Below are 21,056 nucleotides of genomic sequence, written 5' to 3'. Positions count from 1 at the left end.
TCCCAAGTAGTGCAAACGGAATAAAGGATGAAGGATAACCAGATAAATACAGGTGAGCTATATTGGCGCCCAAGACAAATACTTTTATTTTCTTAAAGATCTTTGCTGCTAAGCTAATAATAATAATTTAGCCTGATAAATTCCTGATCCTTTATTTTAATGCAACAAAAGCATTCATTTGTCTATAAACCAGGATTAAATGTCTGCAAAAGAGGCTACAAATACAATGACTCTGATGTGCAACACACTGAATACACACTAAAGTCCACACTGCTCATTGACAAACTGCTGCAAACGTTTCCTGCTGTTCCCGTCACGCTGTGCACCCTTATATTCGTACAGCTACATCTGCTGGTGCTCTGCGACCTTGTTTTTCAGTGACTTATCAGCTGTTGGGTTCCAACATGTTTTTGAAGCCAGAGTACGAGATCTCATTCCCCATGTTGTTGGCAACTTCGATTGCCAGTGATCCCTGCTCTTCTTGTGCTAACATGCTTATCGGGAAACGTCTTCGCTCCGTTCAGGTTTATCAAAAATCTTATATGCAGCTGAGGCCAAAAACCTATCAGCTTGTGGGCTGTGTGTCAGTGTCTGCTCATATGCTGCTGTCTTCTGTTTACTGTATGAGGTGCATTTTCATTGATATCACGGGCGTAGTTCTTGTAGTGTCTGAGAGTGACTGTTTTTTTCTTTGGTTGTTGTTTGGGACAAACTCAGAAAGGGCTTGGTGCTGCTTGTTTTCTTTATTTTATGTTGGCTTACTACAATTAGCATTAGCAGTGGAAACATGTCTGTTTCGCATGGTCATATTTTCCTTATATATTACCTTTTTTCTTCACGTACCTCATATTCAGCTGAGCATCACATATTGGGTTCAAAGAAATCAGTTCAAGCATATTGCTGAACCCTTACTGGACTCTTTTTAACTTGCCAAGCAGCAAACATGTAAGTGGGAAATACAGTCAAGATGGAAGTGTGTGCAGACTGAAACACCTCAACCAATTTTCAATTTTCAATTTTGATATTATTTACGTAGTGCCACATCACAAACAACGGGCACTTTATATTGTAAGGTAAAGACCCTACAATGATAGAGAGATAACCACAATAATCAGGTGAGAAGCACTTGGCGACAGTGGTAAGGAAAATATCCCTTTTAACAGGAAGAAACCAGAACGAAGCTCGGGGCGGGGCAGCCAGTTGCTGCAACTGGTCGGGGGACAGTGGAGGGAGACATGACAAAAAGACCAAAAGAGAGACCACTTAGGACTTTTTCAAGGCTCCTGCTTCTGGATAGCTTCATCTTCTCCTGGCTCACCTCCAAACTCCCTCTGTCAGTGAATCTCTTACCTTCTAACAGACAGGATGTAGCTAGCTAAGCTAGAGAAATTCACATCCAGCAACTTCACAACAGGTCTTGTTCCCCTCTTCTACATTTAGACAAATAAACGCACTTCTTCTTATTCCTGTGTTAAGCTCCTGGTGTTTGTGGATGACACTGCTGGGCTCAAACGTATCCAAGATTGAAGCAAGCCTGCATAAAGATAGGAGGTTGTGCAAGCTTCCATTTGATGTATCAGAAATGCAAGTCAAACTTCAAATTTCAGACAAATACCACGGTTAGGTTCTTCAGGTTCCATAGACGTATGACATGAAGCACAGTATTTAAAGTCCTAAGGAAGTTCAACCTCCCAACGGAGCTGCTGTCCTAGTTCTGCTGCGCTGTATTTGGGTCTGTGTTGCATCCTTCAGTTAACTGTTTTATATGGCTTAGCCACTTAATCAGAAATGAGACGACTACAAAGAATAGTCCGGGCTGCTGAGAGGATTACTGGTGCTCCCTGATCGACCCTCGAGGACCTGTACTCTTCTAGAGCAGGAAAAAAGGGCTGGAAAAGCTGCAAAAATCATTTCAGACCTTTCACACCTAGGCCACAACCTCTTTGATCTGCTGCCCTCTGGTCAGCACTTCAGAACACTGAGCACCAGAACATCCAGTCGCAGGATCTCACAAGACCTCTCCAAGTTTGGTAGTCTCAGTGTATAACAATGTGGAAGTCTGTCTTTTAACATTTAGTGTTACCCGTTGGTATTTGTGGAACATTTAAATTCTGAAGTAACTTTAATAATTGTGATTTTTCTGTTGCGTTCATGTCTTGGACATTTTATCCATTAGGAACATTTCCCTGTGGCAACAGTTCAGTTTGACTGCTTGGGGTTGTTGTTCACATTATTGAACATGTGGCTGTATGTGCGTGATTATAGGACAATAAATCCAGGAAAAATCACGTGTGACACAATTAGTGAACACGCCGTGACTCTAAAGCGTGCAAGAGGAGCAGCTCTTGGTAGAACAACAGATAAGACGACACTGTATCTATGTCAACCACGAGCCTGTTTCCAAAGCAGTGACACAACTGATTAAAGTGCTATAAAAAGGAACACGTACTTCACTGCTTTTCTTGTCCACCTTGTTTGTTTTTTGCCTCTTGTCTTCTATTTACAGCATACTACAGTACGATTCATAGTAAATCCAATGAGCTTCCTTAGGGCCAGTAAGAAGGACAGAGGGCCCAACTTAACGTGCTCACTTTATAATCCCACTAAGTCCTAAATCTGCTCTTTAAGGGAGCATTAGGATTACCACTCTTCAGTCTATTTCTAAACAGCATCGTCAGAACATCAGAATAATGTGGACAAACTAATGTTTCAGTATTAGCTAACAGCACCAGAGTTTCAGGTGCTGTCACACGTGCATTTTCTATTTTCCTTTGCTGCAGTTATATACAAATAAATTGGATTAGAGAGTGGAGGGAGGATCTAAAGTCAGTTTAGTGTGTTACAGTACAAAGTCTATGATTAGCATTGTGATTAGTATCTGCACAGTGGCACTCAGCACCAACATAAACACAACACTGATCTATTTTAAATTGTCTGTTTTACATCACAAATAAAACCAATCAGTGATCAAAAAGGCAAAAAATAAAATAAAAATCTGTCCAACAGCTGACAATAACTGCTTCCTTTTATCTCTGTATGTTACCACAGAAATAAAAAAACTGACTGACGGAGCTACCATAATGAAACTTGTGACTTCTTAAAAATTTCAGAAGAATCTCTGGATTTTGGTGTGGTGGTTAGCAGTGGTGCCTTACAGCAAGAAGGTCCAGGGTTTGAATCCATTCTGGGGCCTTTCTGTGTTTACATGTTTCTGTGTCTGTGTGGGTTTTCTCCAGATGCTATGGCTTCCTCCCACAGTATAAAAACATACATAGGGTTGTGAACGTGAGAGAGAATGGTTGCCTGTCTGTCTCCATTACTGGAGACAGCTGGGACAGGATCCAGACCCCCCAACTGAACAAAACTTTGATAAAGACATTAATGGTCACTGTTGACTTTTTTTTATCCACATGTCACCATGCAATGTATTCAAAAAATGTATTAATAAACTTGCTTTCATTTTAATGGCCACAAGGGGGCTACTCCTCTGGCTGAAACAAGTAAGTCAGAACTTATAAAGGTCTATGAGAAAATTATTTCTAACTTGATTTCTAACTCAAGTATTTTCACAATGAAGGTTTTTAATATTAAATAAAGCCTGAGCATATTTAAAGTAAAATAAATCCTGTCTTCAGCTTCTCAATCAGTTCCATCCCTTACTTAGCCGAATGCTAAACTCCAATGTTCAAGCTGGGAAAACAAACCAAAGTGGGCTTATTTCGGTTACAACCTCAGTAAACACTTTCCTAATGAGGTCGTGGCCTCAGCCCATAGATTTAAGTCTTATTAGAGTAAAATTGCTGATAACAGAGTATTCTTTGTAAGAGCCGAGTTGCTACCATGTTGGTGTGCAGTGTCCTTGGTTCCTCAAAAGTTTCAGATGAGGGATAAAAAAACCTACCACGACAACAGGTGATTGTGGCTATGTCTATCTTTTATATACAGTGTCGTGCAATGTGGCACAATTTTAGCATGTTAGCATTATACATAAATGCATAGGAAGTATGTTTTAGCATGTTAGCAATTATTTGTGGCAAACATGCCTCATAGAGCCAAGTCTAGAAGCAACTTAGCTTTGACCGAAAATATTGAATATGATACATTAAGGAATTATTATTACTTAATTATGATTCTGTACAGTGTGTCTCTTCATAGAAAAATAATAAATATAGAATATAAAAATAAAACAGTAAATATGATTCTGACAGCTTAACATAAACTGAGACATTTTTTAAGTTTGTTCCTTGCCATAAGTATTTTCTCTGAACATGTAATGTTCAACACTTCCTGGCATTAGAAATACGGAAACACTCTGTTTATGAGACAGCCAGCAGATGCTTAGTAGGCAAACAGCTCATACCCAAACAAGGATAATAACTTACTATCTCAGCCCTCCAATCTCAGGTAGATCAAAACGTTGACAGATACTACTCAGCAGGGTTAGACTTTAACAGCGCTCTGGGGAAGCATGCTCTTAAACCCTCATAAAACTGCCCTGCAATTAAACGCCCTCCCTGTGCCTGTGAGCTAGCATAGGTTCAGTATAAAATCTGGTATGAGCTGAATTTGATCAGGGTATATAAACAAAAGACACATTCACTCTCTTTAACGCTTCCCTAGGCATGCCGATTTCAGCAGCAGATTAACCAGAAATGCTGTGTGAAGATTCCCCCCCCCCCCCCCCCCCCCCCCCCCCTTCGTCAATCGTTATGGAAAATGTTACAAAGATAACCACAATCAGCTTGTTTGATCACACGAAAACAGACCGTCTGGAAGCAAAAATTAGCAATATATTTTTATCCTTATCTCGCTAAAATAAAGCTTTTATTTGTTTGTTTTGTGTTTTTCTGCATCTGCGAATAATACGTGCTGGGAGGCGCCGCCTGGCTTGCTTTTTGCTGCCATTATTACAGAAAATCATGCAGAGCCCTCTGACCTTCCCTGCACTGCAAGGAAGACCCGACAACAGCGGGACTGTTACACATTAGCGCTGCCCGATGAAGCGAAACAACTCGTGTTTTTCTTGATATGCAACACATGAAAGCAGCACACACATTTAGGCTCTTTCCAGTTCAAAAGCCAACTGGCCAAAACTGTGTACGTGCATGTGCACATGGGCTTGTCTGACGTGAGGAGAATGGGGCCATTCAAGTAAATCATTAGCCTGCTTTGACTCGGTGCTTTGTTTACTTCTGTGTGTTAGCCCCTGTTGATGCCCTTTTTCACGCAAACAGACACACAGCTCTCACATATATGCACATATGCACGTATGCATGAGAACTGTGGTCGCAAGCAAGCTGACAACAAGCAAGCTGACAACAAGCAAGCTGACAGCAGGCGCACGCTGCGTGTCTTTTTCACTCAGATTTCAACTGTCGGGTGGGGGGGACTGGTATGGCTCTGCACCAGCACTATCTGCACTGCGCTACATATACTTTCCCCACCTCCACCTACATGTTTGGCTGATAAAGACTGCAGAAACAAACACTTAAAGAAAAACATTAACAAAAACTGAAAGCACCTCAAAGTAATCTGATACAAGTATTTTTTTTTTCCTTGCTCACTTCAGACTATTTCAGTGTCCCAAATATGCCACCAAACACTACAAGGGACACAATGCACTGGGGCATGGCTCTACCTTTGACCTCTTGTTCAAACAAAGCGGAAGGTCACTCCTCTTGTCAGTGCTGCAGTCAGTGCCTCGCCTGGAGAACAAACAGGGGGTTTGTTCTCCGTCCTGCCCCCTTCTCTGCTATCCCGCACGCCCCCACGCCACTAGGGGGGCCAGAGGGGATTTGTGTTTGTGTACTGCCTTATGTAGTAACACAAAATGTACAGTTGCTGCTTCAACTTTTTCACTTTTCCAAAACTGAGCAGACTCCAGCTCTAACTCTAGAACCACGCGCTCACACGGTACACGTGGATTCATCACAAATACGCCTGCTTCCAGTTTTCAATCCCACCCTGCAGTTTAAGAAATATTCTGACAGCCCCACCGTTCTAAAACTCTTCACCAAGTGGTTGCCTGCCTCCCCGGCCGACCCAGGGTTCAGCTAATCCCCCGTGCGTGAGCCAAATACCATCTGTGTTTGTTCGGCAACAAAGGGGGCACTTGTTAATGACTTTCCATGTCTTCACTGGAGTACTGGCAAGGGTTGGGGGTGCTGGGGGGCTTGGGGGCAATTTAGAGTAGCAGGCTATGGAAAAGTCGACTCAGGCAAGGGAAATTGAAGACCACAGACTAAAAATCAATGCCAGTGCTCCGAATGAAAAAGGGCAGAGGACACACCAGTTCCATTAGTAGAGGAGAAGTGACTTTCAAGACTTTGTTTCCACGTTGAGACCAAAATCTTCTATTAGATGGATTTAATCATAATTTAACACATGTGTGGCAAAAAATGTTCAGGTGCTCACAACCGCACACTCGCAGGGGCTTCAGGCAAAGCTACCATATGGGCCTACCATAGAGGGCACCGATCCCCCCATTATCATGTCAAACCACTGATTGAAGCCTTCATTCTTCAACAAAAGGGATACCAAGAAGAAAGAAGAAGAATGTCATCAGGATGTGCTCAGAGGCCTTTGTAGAGTTTAAAGAGAACGGTCCAGAAAATATCCAGTGAGGAGCAGTTCTGAAAATAGATGCTGATGTCAGAGGCCAGAGGATGATAGCCAGACTTCTTCCAGACTGATAGGGAGGCAGGAGTAATTTAAATAACCACTGGTTACAACCAAGGTCACCTCTGTACGCACGGCACGTTGAACCTTGAAGAGATGGGCTACAGCAGCAGAGGACCACACAGGATGCTACCCATGTCAGCTAAGAACAGGACACTTTAGATGGACTCAGTAAAAGTAGATATCAGAACAGTGGAAAATGTTGCCTGCTCCAATGAATCTCAATTTCTGCCACAACATTTGCTTCATAGGGCCACGATTTGGCATAAACAACACAAAAGCATGGAGCAGTCTGTCAGTCCTGCATTGTATTAGTGGTTCAGGGTCGTGGTGGTGTGATGGGGTAGGGGATAGTTTCTTTCTCTCACTTTGGGCACCTTTGGGACGTGGTGGAATGAGAACACAGATGTGCAGCAACTGTGTGACTCTATCGTGTCGATATGGATCAGGAATGTTTTCGGCACCTTGTTGAATCTTTACTACTAACAGTAGCAGCAAGGTGTATCTAATAAAGTGTACACTGTTTTTAAATGAAATGAAATGTGAGCATTTTGTGAAACATACTGTGAAGCAAAGAACTGTGATTTGAAACAATGGAGCGCCATGCGCGGAGCATGTTTTGCAAGCTTAGGATTGAACTCTGACCCCTGGATAATCCCTTTCACTACCTCCATTTTTAAATTAGCTGTGCGACGCGCCAGCCCTCTTAGCTCCATTAGCTGTTCGCTAATTAGCCTCTCGTCTGACTCCATAACAAAAGACTCCAAGGTTAGTTTAAGGCTTCCACTATGAATTAAAATTAGAGCAAAATATATGTTTTTTTATTCCGTGTATGTTGGCTATTGAAATCAAACAGGGTGTATAATATAACAATGCTACAATCAGCTTTTAAAACTCCTGTTATTGTGTTTTTTATTCTGCTGTGCTTTTTATCCTTTCTTTTATTTTTTCTTACCTTATGATCACTATATCCCAGAAATCCCTGCTTTTTTTAAAGCACACACCATAAACCTCTTCATCTTCAGCTCTTTTTCTCTCTATGTCCTCGTCCACTCACTCAGACCCATCTGCAATGGCAATTCGCCTGGCAGAGCAAATTTAGGCAGCGAGCAAAAACCAACAATCCTTTTTTCTAACCCGCTCAACTGTTAACTGTGTGCTTTGCCCTGCCATGCAAACGCATGTGGATCAAAGCAGGCATGATAGGACGACGCCTATACAGGGCCTCTCCCCAAAACCAACAGCAGCCCCTAAAATGCCCAGGGGTTTCCATGGTCCTTTCCTCCTTTTGTGGAAGAAAAAAAAAATCATGACCAAGTCATTTTCTACAACTTTGCCGCCCCCTCCCCATCTCCCCAAATCTGCTACACTTTTAGAAGTAATACTCAATTCAATGCCACAGCTGATTTTGGGGTTTCTTTTTGTGAGATGTGCTCACTGTTTCCATTTTTCATTTCAAGGGAGCAACAGAGCAGAAAAGAAATTCAGCTGACAGGAATCTGAATGGAGTTTAAATTAGAAATGTAAGGTTTGCAGTTCTGCTTGTTGGACAGTCAAACAGCTTCAGGGGGACTTTTTTGCATTTGACAAGATAAAAATCCCCACATTTGACGTGATTTACAAGGTCCAAAGCACAAAAACTGAAAGAACAGTCCGAATGCGTGCAATGATCTGATTTGTTTGACTTTGTGTGTGTGTGTGTGTGTGTGTGTGTGTGTGTGTGTGTGTGTGTGTGTGTGTGTGTGTGTGTGTGTGTGTGTGTGGCCCTTCCTCTCACACTGATCTTTATGTTGCAGGGATTTGATACACACACACATAGATTCTTATAAGATATACACAGGTGCTGACCTATTCGCCATGGCTACATTCAGGAAAATGTATTGCAGTGGATCAATACTGAAGCTGGACTCCATTACATTAACACCCCATTTGTTTTTGTTAGTTTTGTTCCATGAGTAAAAACTCTCATGAATTGTATTTTTCTTGTTTTACTGGGAGTCATGTGTACATGTCAAATGATTAAATGAGATGCCTATTAGAGATGCCAGTTTTAGGTTTGTGGTTAGTATTTACTTAATGACAGCTATAGAAGCAGTTAACAGCTGTCTGTTAACTTCATTGTTAGTTGTTCCTAGTCCTTAGTCATTTCTCCACCCTTATTTTACTCAATATTAACTGCAACTTGTTATAGAAAAGTGGGCATTTTATTTAGTTATTAAGCTTCCAAGGGATTGGAAAAGTAAGAAATTGTGGTAGTGCCAAAACTGAGATTCCTTTATTGGCCACTTGAGGCAGACAGAAAATTATTAAATGTTAAATTGCCCAACTTTACAGCAGAAATAAACATTTTCATTGTCCTGTTAAAAAAAAATGTTTTGGTCTCTATCGTGAATTTTTAGCTTTGCCATACATATGCAGGGTTGTGAATTTGTCTATAATTTGCCTGTTTAAATTGTATTAAGGTATTTTTGCCATTGTTATTAAGGGCGTGGCTGTTTTGAATTGAACCAGCAGGTGTAGTTAATAGCTGCCTCAGCTACTATAAGTAATCTGTTGCCTTCTGGAACATTTTTGATGTAATTTTCTATCAAATAATTGCTGTGGGACTAAATGTACTCATGTAAGTTGAGTAAAACTGCATTTTTGACTAACATTTATTTAGCGGTTATTAGCAGGTAGCACTATCTTTGTAATGTACATATTCATGCTACAAATGCTTGCTAACTAAGCAAGCGAGCATTAGCTCATAGCTTAGCATTTCAAATTCCTGTCCAAATATGGTCACTTGTGGATTTTTACTTGGGTTTTGTGAGTGAAAACTGAAGAACTGGTTTTCAAAAATCCTGTTCAGTCTCTTTTTAAATTAGAAACTGCATACATTGCTCATTTTGTAACTATCCTGCTAAGTACAAGTAAGAAGGTAATTTACAGATAAACAGACCAAAACACACCAGTGCTCTCTGGAAACTTTGTCAGGTTTGAATAACACCCTTGTAATTAAACTAAGTGTGTTTAGTAATCTTATGCCTTGTTGGCATCTTCTCTGTTTCCTGGTGATCATTTTACCTGTAATGACGTTTATGTCTGGATACGTGTTTTCGCACAGCTCCACAGCGTGGCTGTCTCTCTCAAACGCCTCACGCAGCTCCTTCTTTACTGCTGCCGAACCACACAGACGGTAGAGACCCACCACCTGGTAACATAAACACACACACACAAGTAGGTCAAATAAACACGCATGGCTCGAGAGTCAAACAGTTGACAGCGACGTAGACATTTTTACAGCCTCATCGATCAAGTTCTACGTCTGCACTCAGATAATGTCCTGGAAGGCAGCCATAAGTACTTTCTCAGAAAACTCACACGTCACAAACACCAGTCTGTTTTATCTCCAGAAAAGGGCGCCTCAATTTAACAACTGACCAAAAACCAAAAATGTATATGTTTCTAATAACACTATAAGCACTCACTTTTTTAAAGACACAGGAAGATGACTTGATGTAACAAAGAAATGCTGGACTAACAGAAAACCTTAAACTTAACACGTTCCCTATATTATCTTTTCCCCTCTACTTTCAGTTACTTTACACTAGCATCTTTATGCACTTTTTATTATTGTGATTTTGGATCCACTGTATCCATAGTTTAATTCTTTCATTGCATGTTTGTGTGTAGAGGCTGCTATCCAGTAAAGCCATGAGAGAAATGTAGGCGAGACAAATAAATCTGAAATGAATGACCACTAAAGTACTGGCACTCTCTGAAACATGGTTGGAGACAGCACCTTAAAAGTCAGCCAACTGTCTCTGTGTCTATCTTTATCAGTCTAGAATTTGATAACAAAAGCCAACATGAGCTAATAAGGCCCAGTCGTCAAATGCTTGAATTTACAGAACACCGCAAAAGCACATTTATTGCTTGTAGTTTCAGCTTTTATAGTCAGAAGACTGAGTCTCTGTTGTCAACAGCAGTATCTATTTAAAGTTTGCTATGGTTAGCCACTATACCACAAATGGGTAAAATACAGCCCCAGGGCTCAAACCAGCTTGCAGCATCCTAAGAGGAAAACACGACAACCCCTAAATCTCAATGAAAGAAAGCATTATGCTAATGAATCTTTAGCAATGGGTCTTTACCATCTAACTGTAATAGAGAGAGTATGCAAACAAACTTACAGAAACTACAAGTCTAGAATATCAATTCAGAGGTGGCCATCTCGACATCAGCAAATAAGAATTTAAACAGCAAAGAAGAGAAACACCCTTCAATAATTTTAGGAGTGTTAATGTTTCATAGTTTGTTCACGAGAGAGAGAGAGCTCTGAGTACCTTCATTTTTGGCAACACACAGGAAACTGATCTGAGTAAATAAATGACTAAATAAATAACTACACATATCAAAAGTTAGGGATCTGATTTGATTCTGTTTGGTATATCAGAATATTTCGTTTTTAAATCACCAAATATTTGTATCGCTGTTAGAAATCCTTCCATTCAGCCCATTCATTGATGCACACACAACGTTTGGAGTAAATAATGAAACAAAAGTGCCTTAAACTAACAATGAAAGAGTAAGTCTTCTTGGTTTTTGTTCTTTTTTTCTTTTTTTTTTAATGAAGACTTAGGCCAATATCCTATTTTACCACATTTAGCCAAATTTAAAGGATTCAATATAAGTCACTATTATGTCTCATGCTTCAATTCAACTGTCCAGTGTTTGGCCCTCTGCTTACTGCGTCTTAGCTCTGCTCAATCCAGCACTATGTATTGACAGTCAAACCAGAGGAAGAGGGATGTCACTGCAAAACCCCTTAGTGGAATAAAGGGACTAAATGTGCATTTCCTCCCTTATTAACTTTTCATCTGTAATAAGACAATTAGATCATTTATAGACTGGAATGAAAAAGGAGAAAAGCCTGTTCAGGCAGTCTGCCTGAGCTGGACTGTGTCAAAAACACTTTAAGATGCAAGTCTCACCTCTTTGGAGCCATTTGGCAACACCTCCAGGTAGTTACTTCTAAAACCCTATCTGAGAAAACACAAAGCTATTCATAAACTTTTACTTTAGTGGTCACCAGGACGTAAACACTGCATGTACAGAATCATTGTTATCAGTCAACAAAGGTCACTTTGTACCAAAAATAAGATTTAAAAAGGTTTTATTCCACCACAAGTTATACTTCTACTATATATGTGCACCTGTGGACCCCAGAGCTATGCATACTCATCACTCCACATAACATTATCCTAACATATTTGCAACAGTCATGAGCCTGATGAGTCTCTCATGATATTCTGCTGCTGTAATAAATCATTTCCACAAAACTGACAATTGCAAAAGTAAAGACTTAAACACAGTATCGTAAAAGCAAAATTAACCTCCCACTCTGGAGACAACATGTTGAGGACCATTTTCCTGGACCATTTTCTCTTTATGAAACCTAACAGTAATACATGACACTAAATTAGCTGGCAAAGTGAAATGATCTTAGAGTTGACATCCTCATGAATGAATGGATAAACACTGAGATCTTCTAAAACCCAAGTGACAGCTCAGCATTAAAAATGAAAGGACTAAGCTATAAAGCATTTATGTTTCTTTACCTAAGGCTCCAGACTGTGACCTAAAGAAACTTGAGACATCTGATGTTTGTAACTCGGCACCAGCGCTCTCCTTGTTATGCTGGGATTAGGCCCGGCTACAGACATACCATAATTTCTCCTACATGTGTCTGTCTGGTATGTGGCATAGCAGACCAACTGGTGTGGTTGCCCTGGAAACGTGTTAAATCAGTGGGCTGTGAATGGCGGGTTGGGTCCGGTTCCTCACAAAACACACTTGCACACACACACCGCCGGCCTTTCCGGGCTCCAGCGTAGGAGCGCTATAATGTCTCCCCCATCCCTCCAGAGCAGCTATTTGTGAACTCTCCTCGTCGAGTCCAGCAGCGTTTTTCTAAACCTCACACGAGAGGGAGTGAGGAGGACAGATTAGGCAGGGATTTGGCTTTGTATGCGAGTAAACAGAAGTCATTGGGCACAATGAACAACAAGTCCATTCAGAAAAAAACAAAAAAAAAACAAAAAAGCGAAGGCTCTCTCTTTGGGGCAGAGCTGAGTGCAGGCGGGGAACAGCTGTTAGCAAAAAAAGGACTTAAGAACTGTGGCCTCTGGGCAGCACAACAGGCACCACTAGCCAACCCTATATGTAGAAATGAGATCCAGAGGAAAGATGATGTCTGGTGATGTGGAGGGGTCAGAAGCTTTTTTTCTTGGTTTAGGAATATCTTTAATATTTTAAACAACAAAGAGTTAAAGGACAGAAAGAAAAGTGCATTTAATTGACTTTAGGGTATTTATGTGGGCGTATTCTCTGCATACAAAGACACACACATGATGGGAGATGACATGGGCAAAACTTAATATGCTAATTATTTTATCAGGCAGTCAGCAATCAGTAATATTTTTTTGTTTATAAAATATAAACGTAATTGTGAAAAATACCTACTGACATTTCATGTGTGTGACATAGTATTAATCAATACTAAGTAATACTAATAATTAAAGCACAAAAAGATCGAAACTTTCACAACAGCTTGTTGAATTCGGGGTCATGGTAGGGATAGAGCCTGTCTCACCTATCACAGATTGTTGTGTACACCCTAGACAGATTACGAGTCTGTTACATGGCTAACACAGAGAGACACACAACCACCACTCGCCCACATTTACACCTAAAAATTTTAGAAACATTAATTTTCCAAGCATGCATGTCTTTGAGCTATGGGAGGAAGCCGGCATGCCCGTAGAAGAAATATCCATGCATAGGGAGAACATGAAGTAGTAAACTTTATGCTGCTCTCATAATTGAGTCTCTTAGCCACAATAATTACAACACTTGTGTCAAAACAAAGTGTCTTAATATTTCCAGCTTCTGGGCCTTGAGTGTGGATTGAAGGAAGTATTAAGGAAGCACACAGTTAAAGACTGTTGTGTAAATTTACCATCATCCACTGAGAAAATAAAATCACTTAAAGCAAAAAAAAAAAATGCTCTTAAAAGGTACATCTCAAGTTGTAGAAGGGTTTTTCTTGTCATGTCAAGTATAAAAAAGAGCTTGTCGATTCATTCATTCATTGAGAATGGAAGTCAGACAACAGCATCAGAAAATCTGTCTCACTCTGCCTCTCACTCATGGGATCGGCCTCCACAACCCTGAATCAATAAGCAGTTAAGAACTGAATAACCAGTTAAGATAGCATAAGTAAGATTGTTGCTTATATCATCACTGCTAGATGACATAAACTGTCATTTTTGAAAAGAATCTTCATGGAACAATTACGTAATCAAGATCTATGTATGAAAGCTCCAAGGCACTGCCTTTAAAGGACAGATGAAGTCACAATGATTAAATGAAAAGTCTGTTTAAAAAAACCCTTCTGTTCTGTATAAAGGCATGCATCTGAATAGCTGCTCCTAACATGTCCCAATATCTGTGTGCATCATATATGACATGTATAAAAGCTCTTTTTAAAAACACATCCCCCTGTCTTTAAAGCACTCTGAGTGCTCCCATACATAGCATGAGTTGCAGTCTTTTCAAAACACTCACAAACAACCAGCATCTCGCAGAAGCCCAGAGGACACACAATTCTAAGAGACTTTGAGAGAAAGTCTCCATGAAGCCATTTGAAAAGGCGCAATGCTACACATCTAGCCATACGTGCTTTGGTGACACAACCTGCAAATTCCTCTGGGATCTGGTGTCATCCTCATCGTGAACTCTATCTGCCTGCAGCCTGGAGGAGCCCTTACACTTGATCTCAGACTGATAGCATGTACAAAGGCTGCTCTGCATCTTTGTGAAGAAACAAAGGCAGCTAAACAGCTGCGAGGGACAGACGACAAACACTGTCAGACTGAGTGAAGGAGAAGCAGAGACTGATATCACAGCACAGAATTACAGAGTGAATGAGGCAGTGCTTACCATCAGACTCACATCTTATATTTGTGTATACCGCACAAATATCCCTAAACCAATTTAACACTGCACTTTAACACTGTCTGACTCACAGAAAGTGAAAAGTTAAAAAAGAAGACTAAAACGAAGCTGTAGGTGATTGAGAGCTGTATTTCTCTTCCTGTTTAAATGTCAGTGCAATTCAACCACCAGTCAGGCTTTCAGACGTGTTGCTAATATGCAACCTTAAGTTTTAAGCCACAGGCTTACTGGAGATGGAGAGTAAAAAACTGTTTACTGGAGCTCAAATGAATACATTTCTCCAATTTATTATAAATTGGAAGGTTTGCTGCTACTACTTCTGCTGTACTGCCGTAGGTGGTAGAAGACAGAGTCTAATATAATGCACAGGCACCAAAAGTTTGCCTATTGAACCTTGCATGCCCCTCTAGAGAGATCAGTCAAGAACACTCTAGAGGGGCAAGCAAGGCACTACCATTGGCCCTTGCATGCCCCTCTAGAGTGATGAGCCAAAAACAGTGGTCAGACGTTATTATTGCTGCTGTCTCAGTTCTAATTAGGAGAAACGCTTCTTCCTCTTTGTGCTCTCTCTATGCTGGCTGTCAAAGGCCTCATGAACTCTCATTTCCTCTGTCACTCCTGCTATGACTACAGCAACCTCTTAACTCTGAGCCTCTTTCTCTGAATAAAAGAGCCAGTTGCCTCAGGAAGGCAGAAACTCCGTGACATCATTAAGTGTGCTACGTCTCCTCTGTCCATTCAGTTCATGCCAGTTATTGAGCCTTCCTGATGGCTGCAGGGTGTGTGCTCATTTCATGGAGCTAAAAAGATGCTGTGAATGTGGAATTATTCCTCCAGCCATTCTTTCCCTCCTATTTTAAAAATTATTTCTAAAATTGGACATTACCAGCCTTATTTAAAAATGAATCTGACTCATTAGAGAAGAGGATTAGACTATATATATATAAGCATGTTTCAAAACAGAGATATTGTACTTTTATTCTTATTTTTTTGACAAAAATTATTTGGGGAAAACGAGAACAGAATTACACTCACCTGACAGCCTCTCTTCTCGATTTCATTGATGCATTTGCTTATAAGAAGTGGTACCATCAGTCCTGAATTTTCCCTCTCCACCACTCGCCACACCTCCACACCAAACACCTGTGGCTCCCTGTCTCCATCTGGACCACCGTTCAATGAGTTCTGCCACTGCTCCATCAGACTCAGCTTGACATAGATAACTCCACGTGGCTCCAGCTTTACCGCCAGCTGGTGGGAACGTGTCACTCTGAAGAGAGCAGGCAGTACCACTGTGCCATGGCAGCAAACACGGTTGCGTCTGGGTGTGGGCTCCCAGCTGAACACTACCAGCTTCAGATGTTGGGCATTCTCCAGCTCAATGTTGAAGGTGTGGTCCATATCTAAAAAGGTTGTTCGGCAGGTGAGGAGAGCGGTTCGTGCTTTGTTAACCGAGTCCACCTGGATGGCACAGTAGACATCTCTAGAGTCAATACGTGGGGGTTTGAGGTCCTCTGCTCCATAAAAATGCAGACTCATCAGTCCTGAGATGTACTGGCTGCACTTGGGCTGCTCTGAGAAGCTGTAATGACGGAAAGCATCAATGTCCAGCTCTGTGCCGTTGATTCTGGAGTTTCCACCTCCTCCTTCTGTATCCTTGCCTTTTCCTCCCTTCCCCTCTCCAGACCCATGTTTGCCAGATTTGGCCACCAGCTCTGGCGAGTCACCATCGCTGAGGTAGCCACCTTTACTGGCAGACTTTGAGCTACCACTGCTTTTCTTCTTATAAAAGCTGTGCTGTGTGGACACACTGCTATCCAGGTGGTAGCGTGAGATCACATTACGGCTAGCCTGCCCACCCCCAGATGAAGCTAACCGAGGAGGCCCTGAAGTCTGCAAGACAACCTCTGACCCGCTGCCATTTGCTTTTGGAGAATGGGCCCTCGGTTCTAGCTGACTGCTTCCATTGCTGCTGCTGTTGTTTTGGGTCCCCTTGACGCTGAGCTTACGGCTTAGCTCTGGGAGTTTCTTCATCTTCATGGAGATCTTCCTGACGGTACGTGGGGACTTGATCTTGTCTGGGAACGACCAGTTGATTGAGCTGCTCTTCTTGGCCGGGTTTGGGCTGGAGGGAGGTGAAAAGCTGGCGGTGTTGGGCAGGTCAAGACAATCTACAAAGGAAATGACAGGACAAGAGAAAATGTGATTATTCTTTCTTTGTATTTTCATGTTTATTTAGTCATTAAGGTTGTATTGGTACCACACAGGTGCAGGAATAGGGAGTGCAGAGTTTGTGTAGTATTGAAAGAAATAGACAGGTAACCATCAGTCACAAATTCTTTAGGTTACTGGTTCCCCAGGATAATTTTACTTAGATATAGACAGGAAAAAAAATATTTAAAATCAAAGGCGTGAACCATAATTTACAGGAAAGTGCTACACCCTCACAGCACATCATCAAGTGATTAGGTTTACATGAAACCCAGTAATCCAGTGACAGACACATATGGGAGGCAACGCTTCATATAAACACTTCAGCACTTTATAATACAGCTACAGTCTATATATGTAGACCCAAGCTATGTTCAAGATAATTAACGGTTATGATGAAAAGGGTTGCTGAAACGGATGTAATATTAAAAATTTTAATATCTTTCTGAGGTCTCTTTGCAATATATTGTATAAATTCAACTAAGCACGATGGAAATTTTAGTGGAATCTCATTACGCTTCCAAAAGAAAGAAAAGCAGGGAAATGTCTTTCCGGAGACACCAGCTGCTTCAGGGCTGAGGTAGAATTACTCAGTCATTATTCAAGCTGGAAGATATCCATTTGGGGTTGACCTTGTAGGCAGCTCTCGCCTACCTTGATGTCTAAATGAACATGAAGATTTCTGTGTCTATAGAGTGTCTGACAACCACTGTTTAGTCTACAGGACTTAAGCTTTCATCATGATTTTCTTGTATGGCAAATAATTCAAATATTTTGGTCTATTTTGGAGAATTTGCAGTAGAATTTAAGTTCAATACGGACACAGCTGTTAAGGCTAATGTGTTACCAGTTACCATTTTTGGTCTCTTTACTTGCTATAAACTTAAACAGTTATTCCCTACCAGTCATTGGTACTAACATCAGTCGCTCTGTCTCCTTTCTGTCCTCTGGGTCTGTCTGAGCCTTCTTGGTTAAAATAGCTGACTGTATCTGAAAGCAATGCCAATGACTGACAAAAACCCCAAAAGAATTAGCTGCAGGCTCTGCTATTAGGAACTCACAACACAAGCCACCCATTTCAGATCCAGGAATCTGATTCATAGTTCATTTGAATTTTGAACACTTTCTTGTACTGACAACAGCCCATTTGTATATTCTTTCTATTGGTTTGAATTCAGGTCCCCACAGCCAAACACACTGTAATCTTCCAAGCCCCAAAAATCTACCTGGCAAAAAAACGGAACGAGCTGACACAGAGTCAGCTACGATTTGAGTGATTAAAGTGGAATATGTCAAATTATGAGCATCCTGCCTAGTCTGCCCTACAGGAAGCTTGAACCTGACTTACATAACTATTTTCTGCTTTCAGCACTCCTTTAACAAGATTTCCTCCATGGCTTACCTGCCTTTTTTAACTAAAGAGCTGATACCTCACTGCATGGGTCATGGAAGATTAAAGCTGAAACACATGATTCAGAGAAGGAATTTACTTTTTGAAGGTCTTTTGATGAGTGTTTTTAGATCTGGCCTAGATATTAAGCAACACGAGTGAATAGCTCCTCAGTGTTGGCACTGAGAAGCTATTCAACCCATTCACACTATATTGTATTGAGTTGAGACTCCTTGTTTAAGCCACTAATGTAGTTTTGGCTAATTACTTTCTCTGAATAAACTCTGGAAACAAATAGTGATGTAAGAGACAGAACAAATATGGAGAGAGCGACAAAGTGAACAGAGGAAGAAGCAAAGAGCGCCTGATCCTGCCAACTTCACCAGTTCTATTTTTCTGAGGGAACCCGCTGTGCTATTCTGGGGTGAGGGCCCACGGGTGAAAAGAGGGAGGCAGAGGAGGTGCAACAGGATGGAGAGAAGGGTAAGATGGGGGGCAGGAGCAGGGCAGGGTGTAGCCGACAGATGAGGGACAAAGGCACCCCTTGTCCAGGCACTCCGAGGTCTAGATGGACGACTGGAAGGCTGGCAAGCCCACTGGTGAATGTACAAAATGAACACGGCTGTTCTCTCACATTCCTCATCAAACCATGTTTACACTCCTTTTAGCCCAGCTCAGTAGCCTTCCTTGTCACAGCTTCCTGCCTATAATAGACATAGAGGTGCTCTAAGATGGGAAAAAACGGGTGGAGACCACTGGTAGTGCAAATACACCAAACATCAGGGGTAGTATACAGAGAGCTTTTGGGAGGAGTTTAGAAGTGAAATTCCTCGTGAAAAAACTATTTTGTTCTCTTATAATCTGATTTACAGTGCGGATCAGATAGAGTACAACTAGAACCCGTATTGGATTGAACCCACGGGTTTTTGTATTTGGTAAACATGCATTTAATACAGGCTGTACATAAACATTGAGAATTGTCACTTAATTTACAGTAAAAACAATCCTGTCTCTTGTTTAAAGTGGTAACAATACAGCCACAGGAAAACAACACATGTCAGGCAATATCCTTGCTAAAATAGGCATATGGCTATTTGTTTTACAACACTTTATATAAGACTAAGCATATATCTGATTAAGGAAAGTAACTGTACCGTTGCTGTCGAGACAATGCTTGTACTACTAGAACCAAACATGGTATTACATTAATTATAATATTGTAGATTCTGCTAATCTCTTAGTTTGGGCAGCCTCAACATGTTCAAGTTAAGCTTGAAGGCAAAATGCACCAGCGTCAAAAGATTAATATGAGAAATATCTGAGCAAGATTATATAAACAAGGATATTTTTAATAATTGTGTAGGAGCATCATGATTAGTGTTTATAATATCAGTGATTTTTAAAAGTGAAATATTGGCATTGTGTTATTAACACAGATAGCTGATATTAGCTACACTTTTATGCGGCATCCGTGCACACGTCTTGAGTTTTGAATTTGAATGAAAACGTTTGTTTCTAATCAAACTGTCATCCCAGTAATTATTGAACATGTGCCAGTGCAGTAAGGACAGCTGTTGCATCATTGCTGAATTAAAACACAGGACAGTAGAAACACAGCACCCACGTTTTATGACCTACATTAGCTCATTTACCTCACTAACAAATGCCTTCACCTTCTAGAGCGAGAATCATCAGTTCTCTGCTGCTGTCACATTCTTTGGATAATCAACATGGACCGAGGCAACACACACTAATCCTAAAGGTAATAACACTTGCACTGTGTGACTGTGGCACATACACACACATGAAAGCTGTGTCTGTAGCCTCTGGCCTTGTGGCAGCAGCCAGCAGGGTAACGTGACACCTCACAAGCTTAGGTTCAGGGGCGATGACTTGACACCCAGCCCTCCAGGGCCATGTTCTTAGGTCAAAGGGCAAAAGGTCTGCATTCTTCTGGAGGACACCTGAGCTGGCTAACTGTGTCAACCTCCAACATTTTATCATGGACATGCACCCACCGTATTACTGTAACACAAAGCAAGAGTGCTTTCATAAAAACACGCATAAGCACATGCCTTTCCTGATCCTGCTGCCCTCGGCCACTGACACCTCTTAACAAAGCTCAGGAATTTATGGCGATGCTTTATCACAGTACTGGCACCAGACAGGTGTAAGAATAGGGAGTGTAGGGTGTGGGTGCATGCGAGGGAAAAACAGTTCATTGCCAAATACACCTGACAGCAGACATAAGATAACCAAGATGGAAATAATAGCGAGACAATATGAAGTGTCTTGCAATTAAACAATTATCAGGCACCTGGTCAGCAAGAATGTGAGACTGTGTATTAGCCGTGTGTGTCTGACAGTGAACATGAGAGAGACTATTTGCTCTGCATATACTCTGATAAGCCTTGGAGGGAGACAATAATCTGGAGTTCAAGATTGTAAAATTGCTGGTATTCACTTGAGTGCATGTGCCCGTACAAGCACGTCTGCCAAATGTGCATGTGTTAACTGTTGAAACAAAAAGGACCAGGTTGTGCTAACAAACAAGGGGAGTGTAAATAAACTGGTGAATGGCATACTTGTCCTGTAGTTTCTTTACCCGGTGACCGAAGCTCAGCTTTAAGCCGCTTCCTCTCCCCCTTGGCTCCAAATCATTCGGTGTTGGAAGGCCTTTCAGCGGCTGCAGGAGCAGGGCCGTTTCATTACAATGGTTACAAAACCTCTGCTAATATATCCAAGCATGCAGTCCTCCTCGCTAGCACAACATGGC

At 41.3% G+C, this 21,056-nt stretch overlaps 1 protein-coding gene across 2 annotated transcripts in view; it reads right to left on the bottom strand.

Annotated features, from left to right (window-relative positions):
• syde2 (synapse defective 1, Rho GTPase, homolog 2 (C. elegans)) overlaps positions 1 to 21,056 on the bottom strand; it is a 46,110-nt gene that overhangs the window by 7,102 nt on the left and 17,952 nt on the right. For both annotated transcript variants that reach the window (XM_026146297.2, XM_026146299.2), the window contains exons 4-5: positions 15,715 to 16,850; positions 9,745 to 9,871 (exon numbers count right to left, since the gene is read on the bottom strand). In XM_026146297.2, the coding sequence (XP_026002082.2) occupies positions 9,745 to 9,871; positions 15,715 to 16,850 (1,263 nt within the window). The remainder of the gene's footprint in view (positions 1 to 9,744; positions 9,872 to 15,714; positions 16,851 to 21,056) is intronic.

Source organism: Astatotilapia calliptera, chromosome 17 (assembly GCF_964374335.1).
Source record: "Astatotilapia calliptera chromosome 17, fAstCal68.1, whole genome shotgun sequence".
Lineage (NCBI taxonomy): Eukaryota > Metazoa > Chordata > Actinopteri > Cichliformes > Cichlidae > Astatotilapia > Astatotilapia calliptera.
This window is presented reverse-complemented; position numbering and strand designations above follow the sequence as displayed.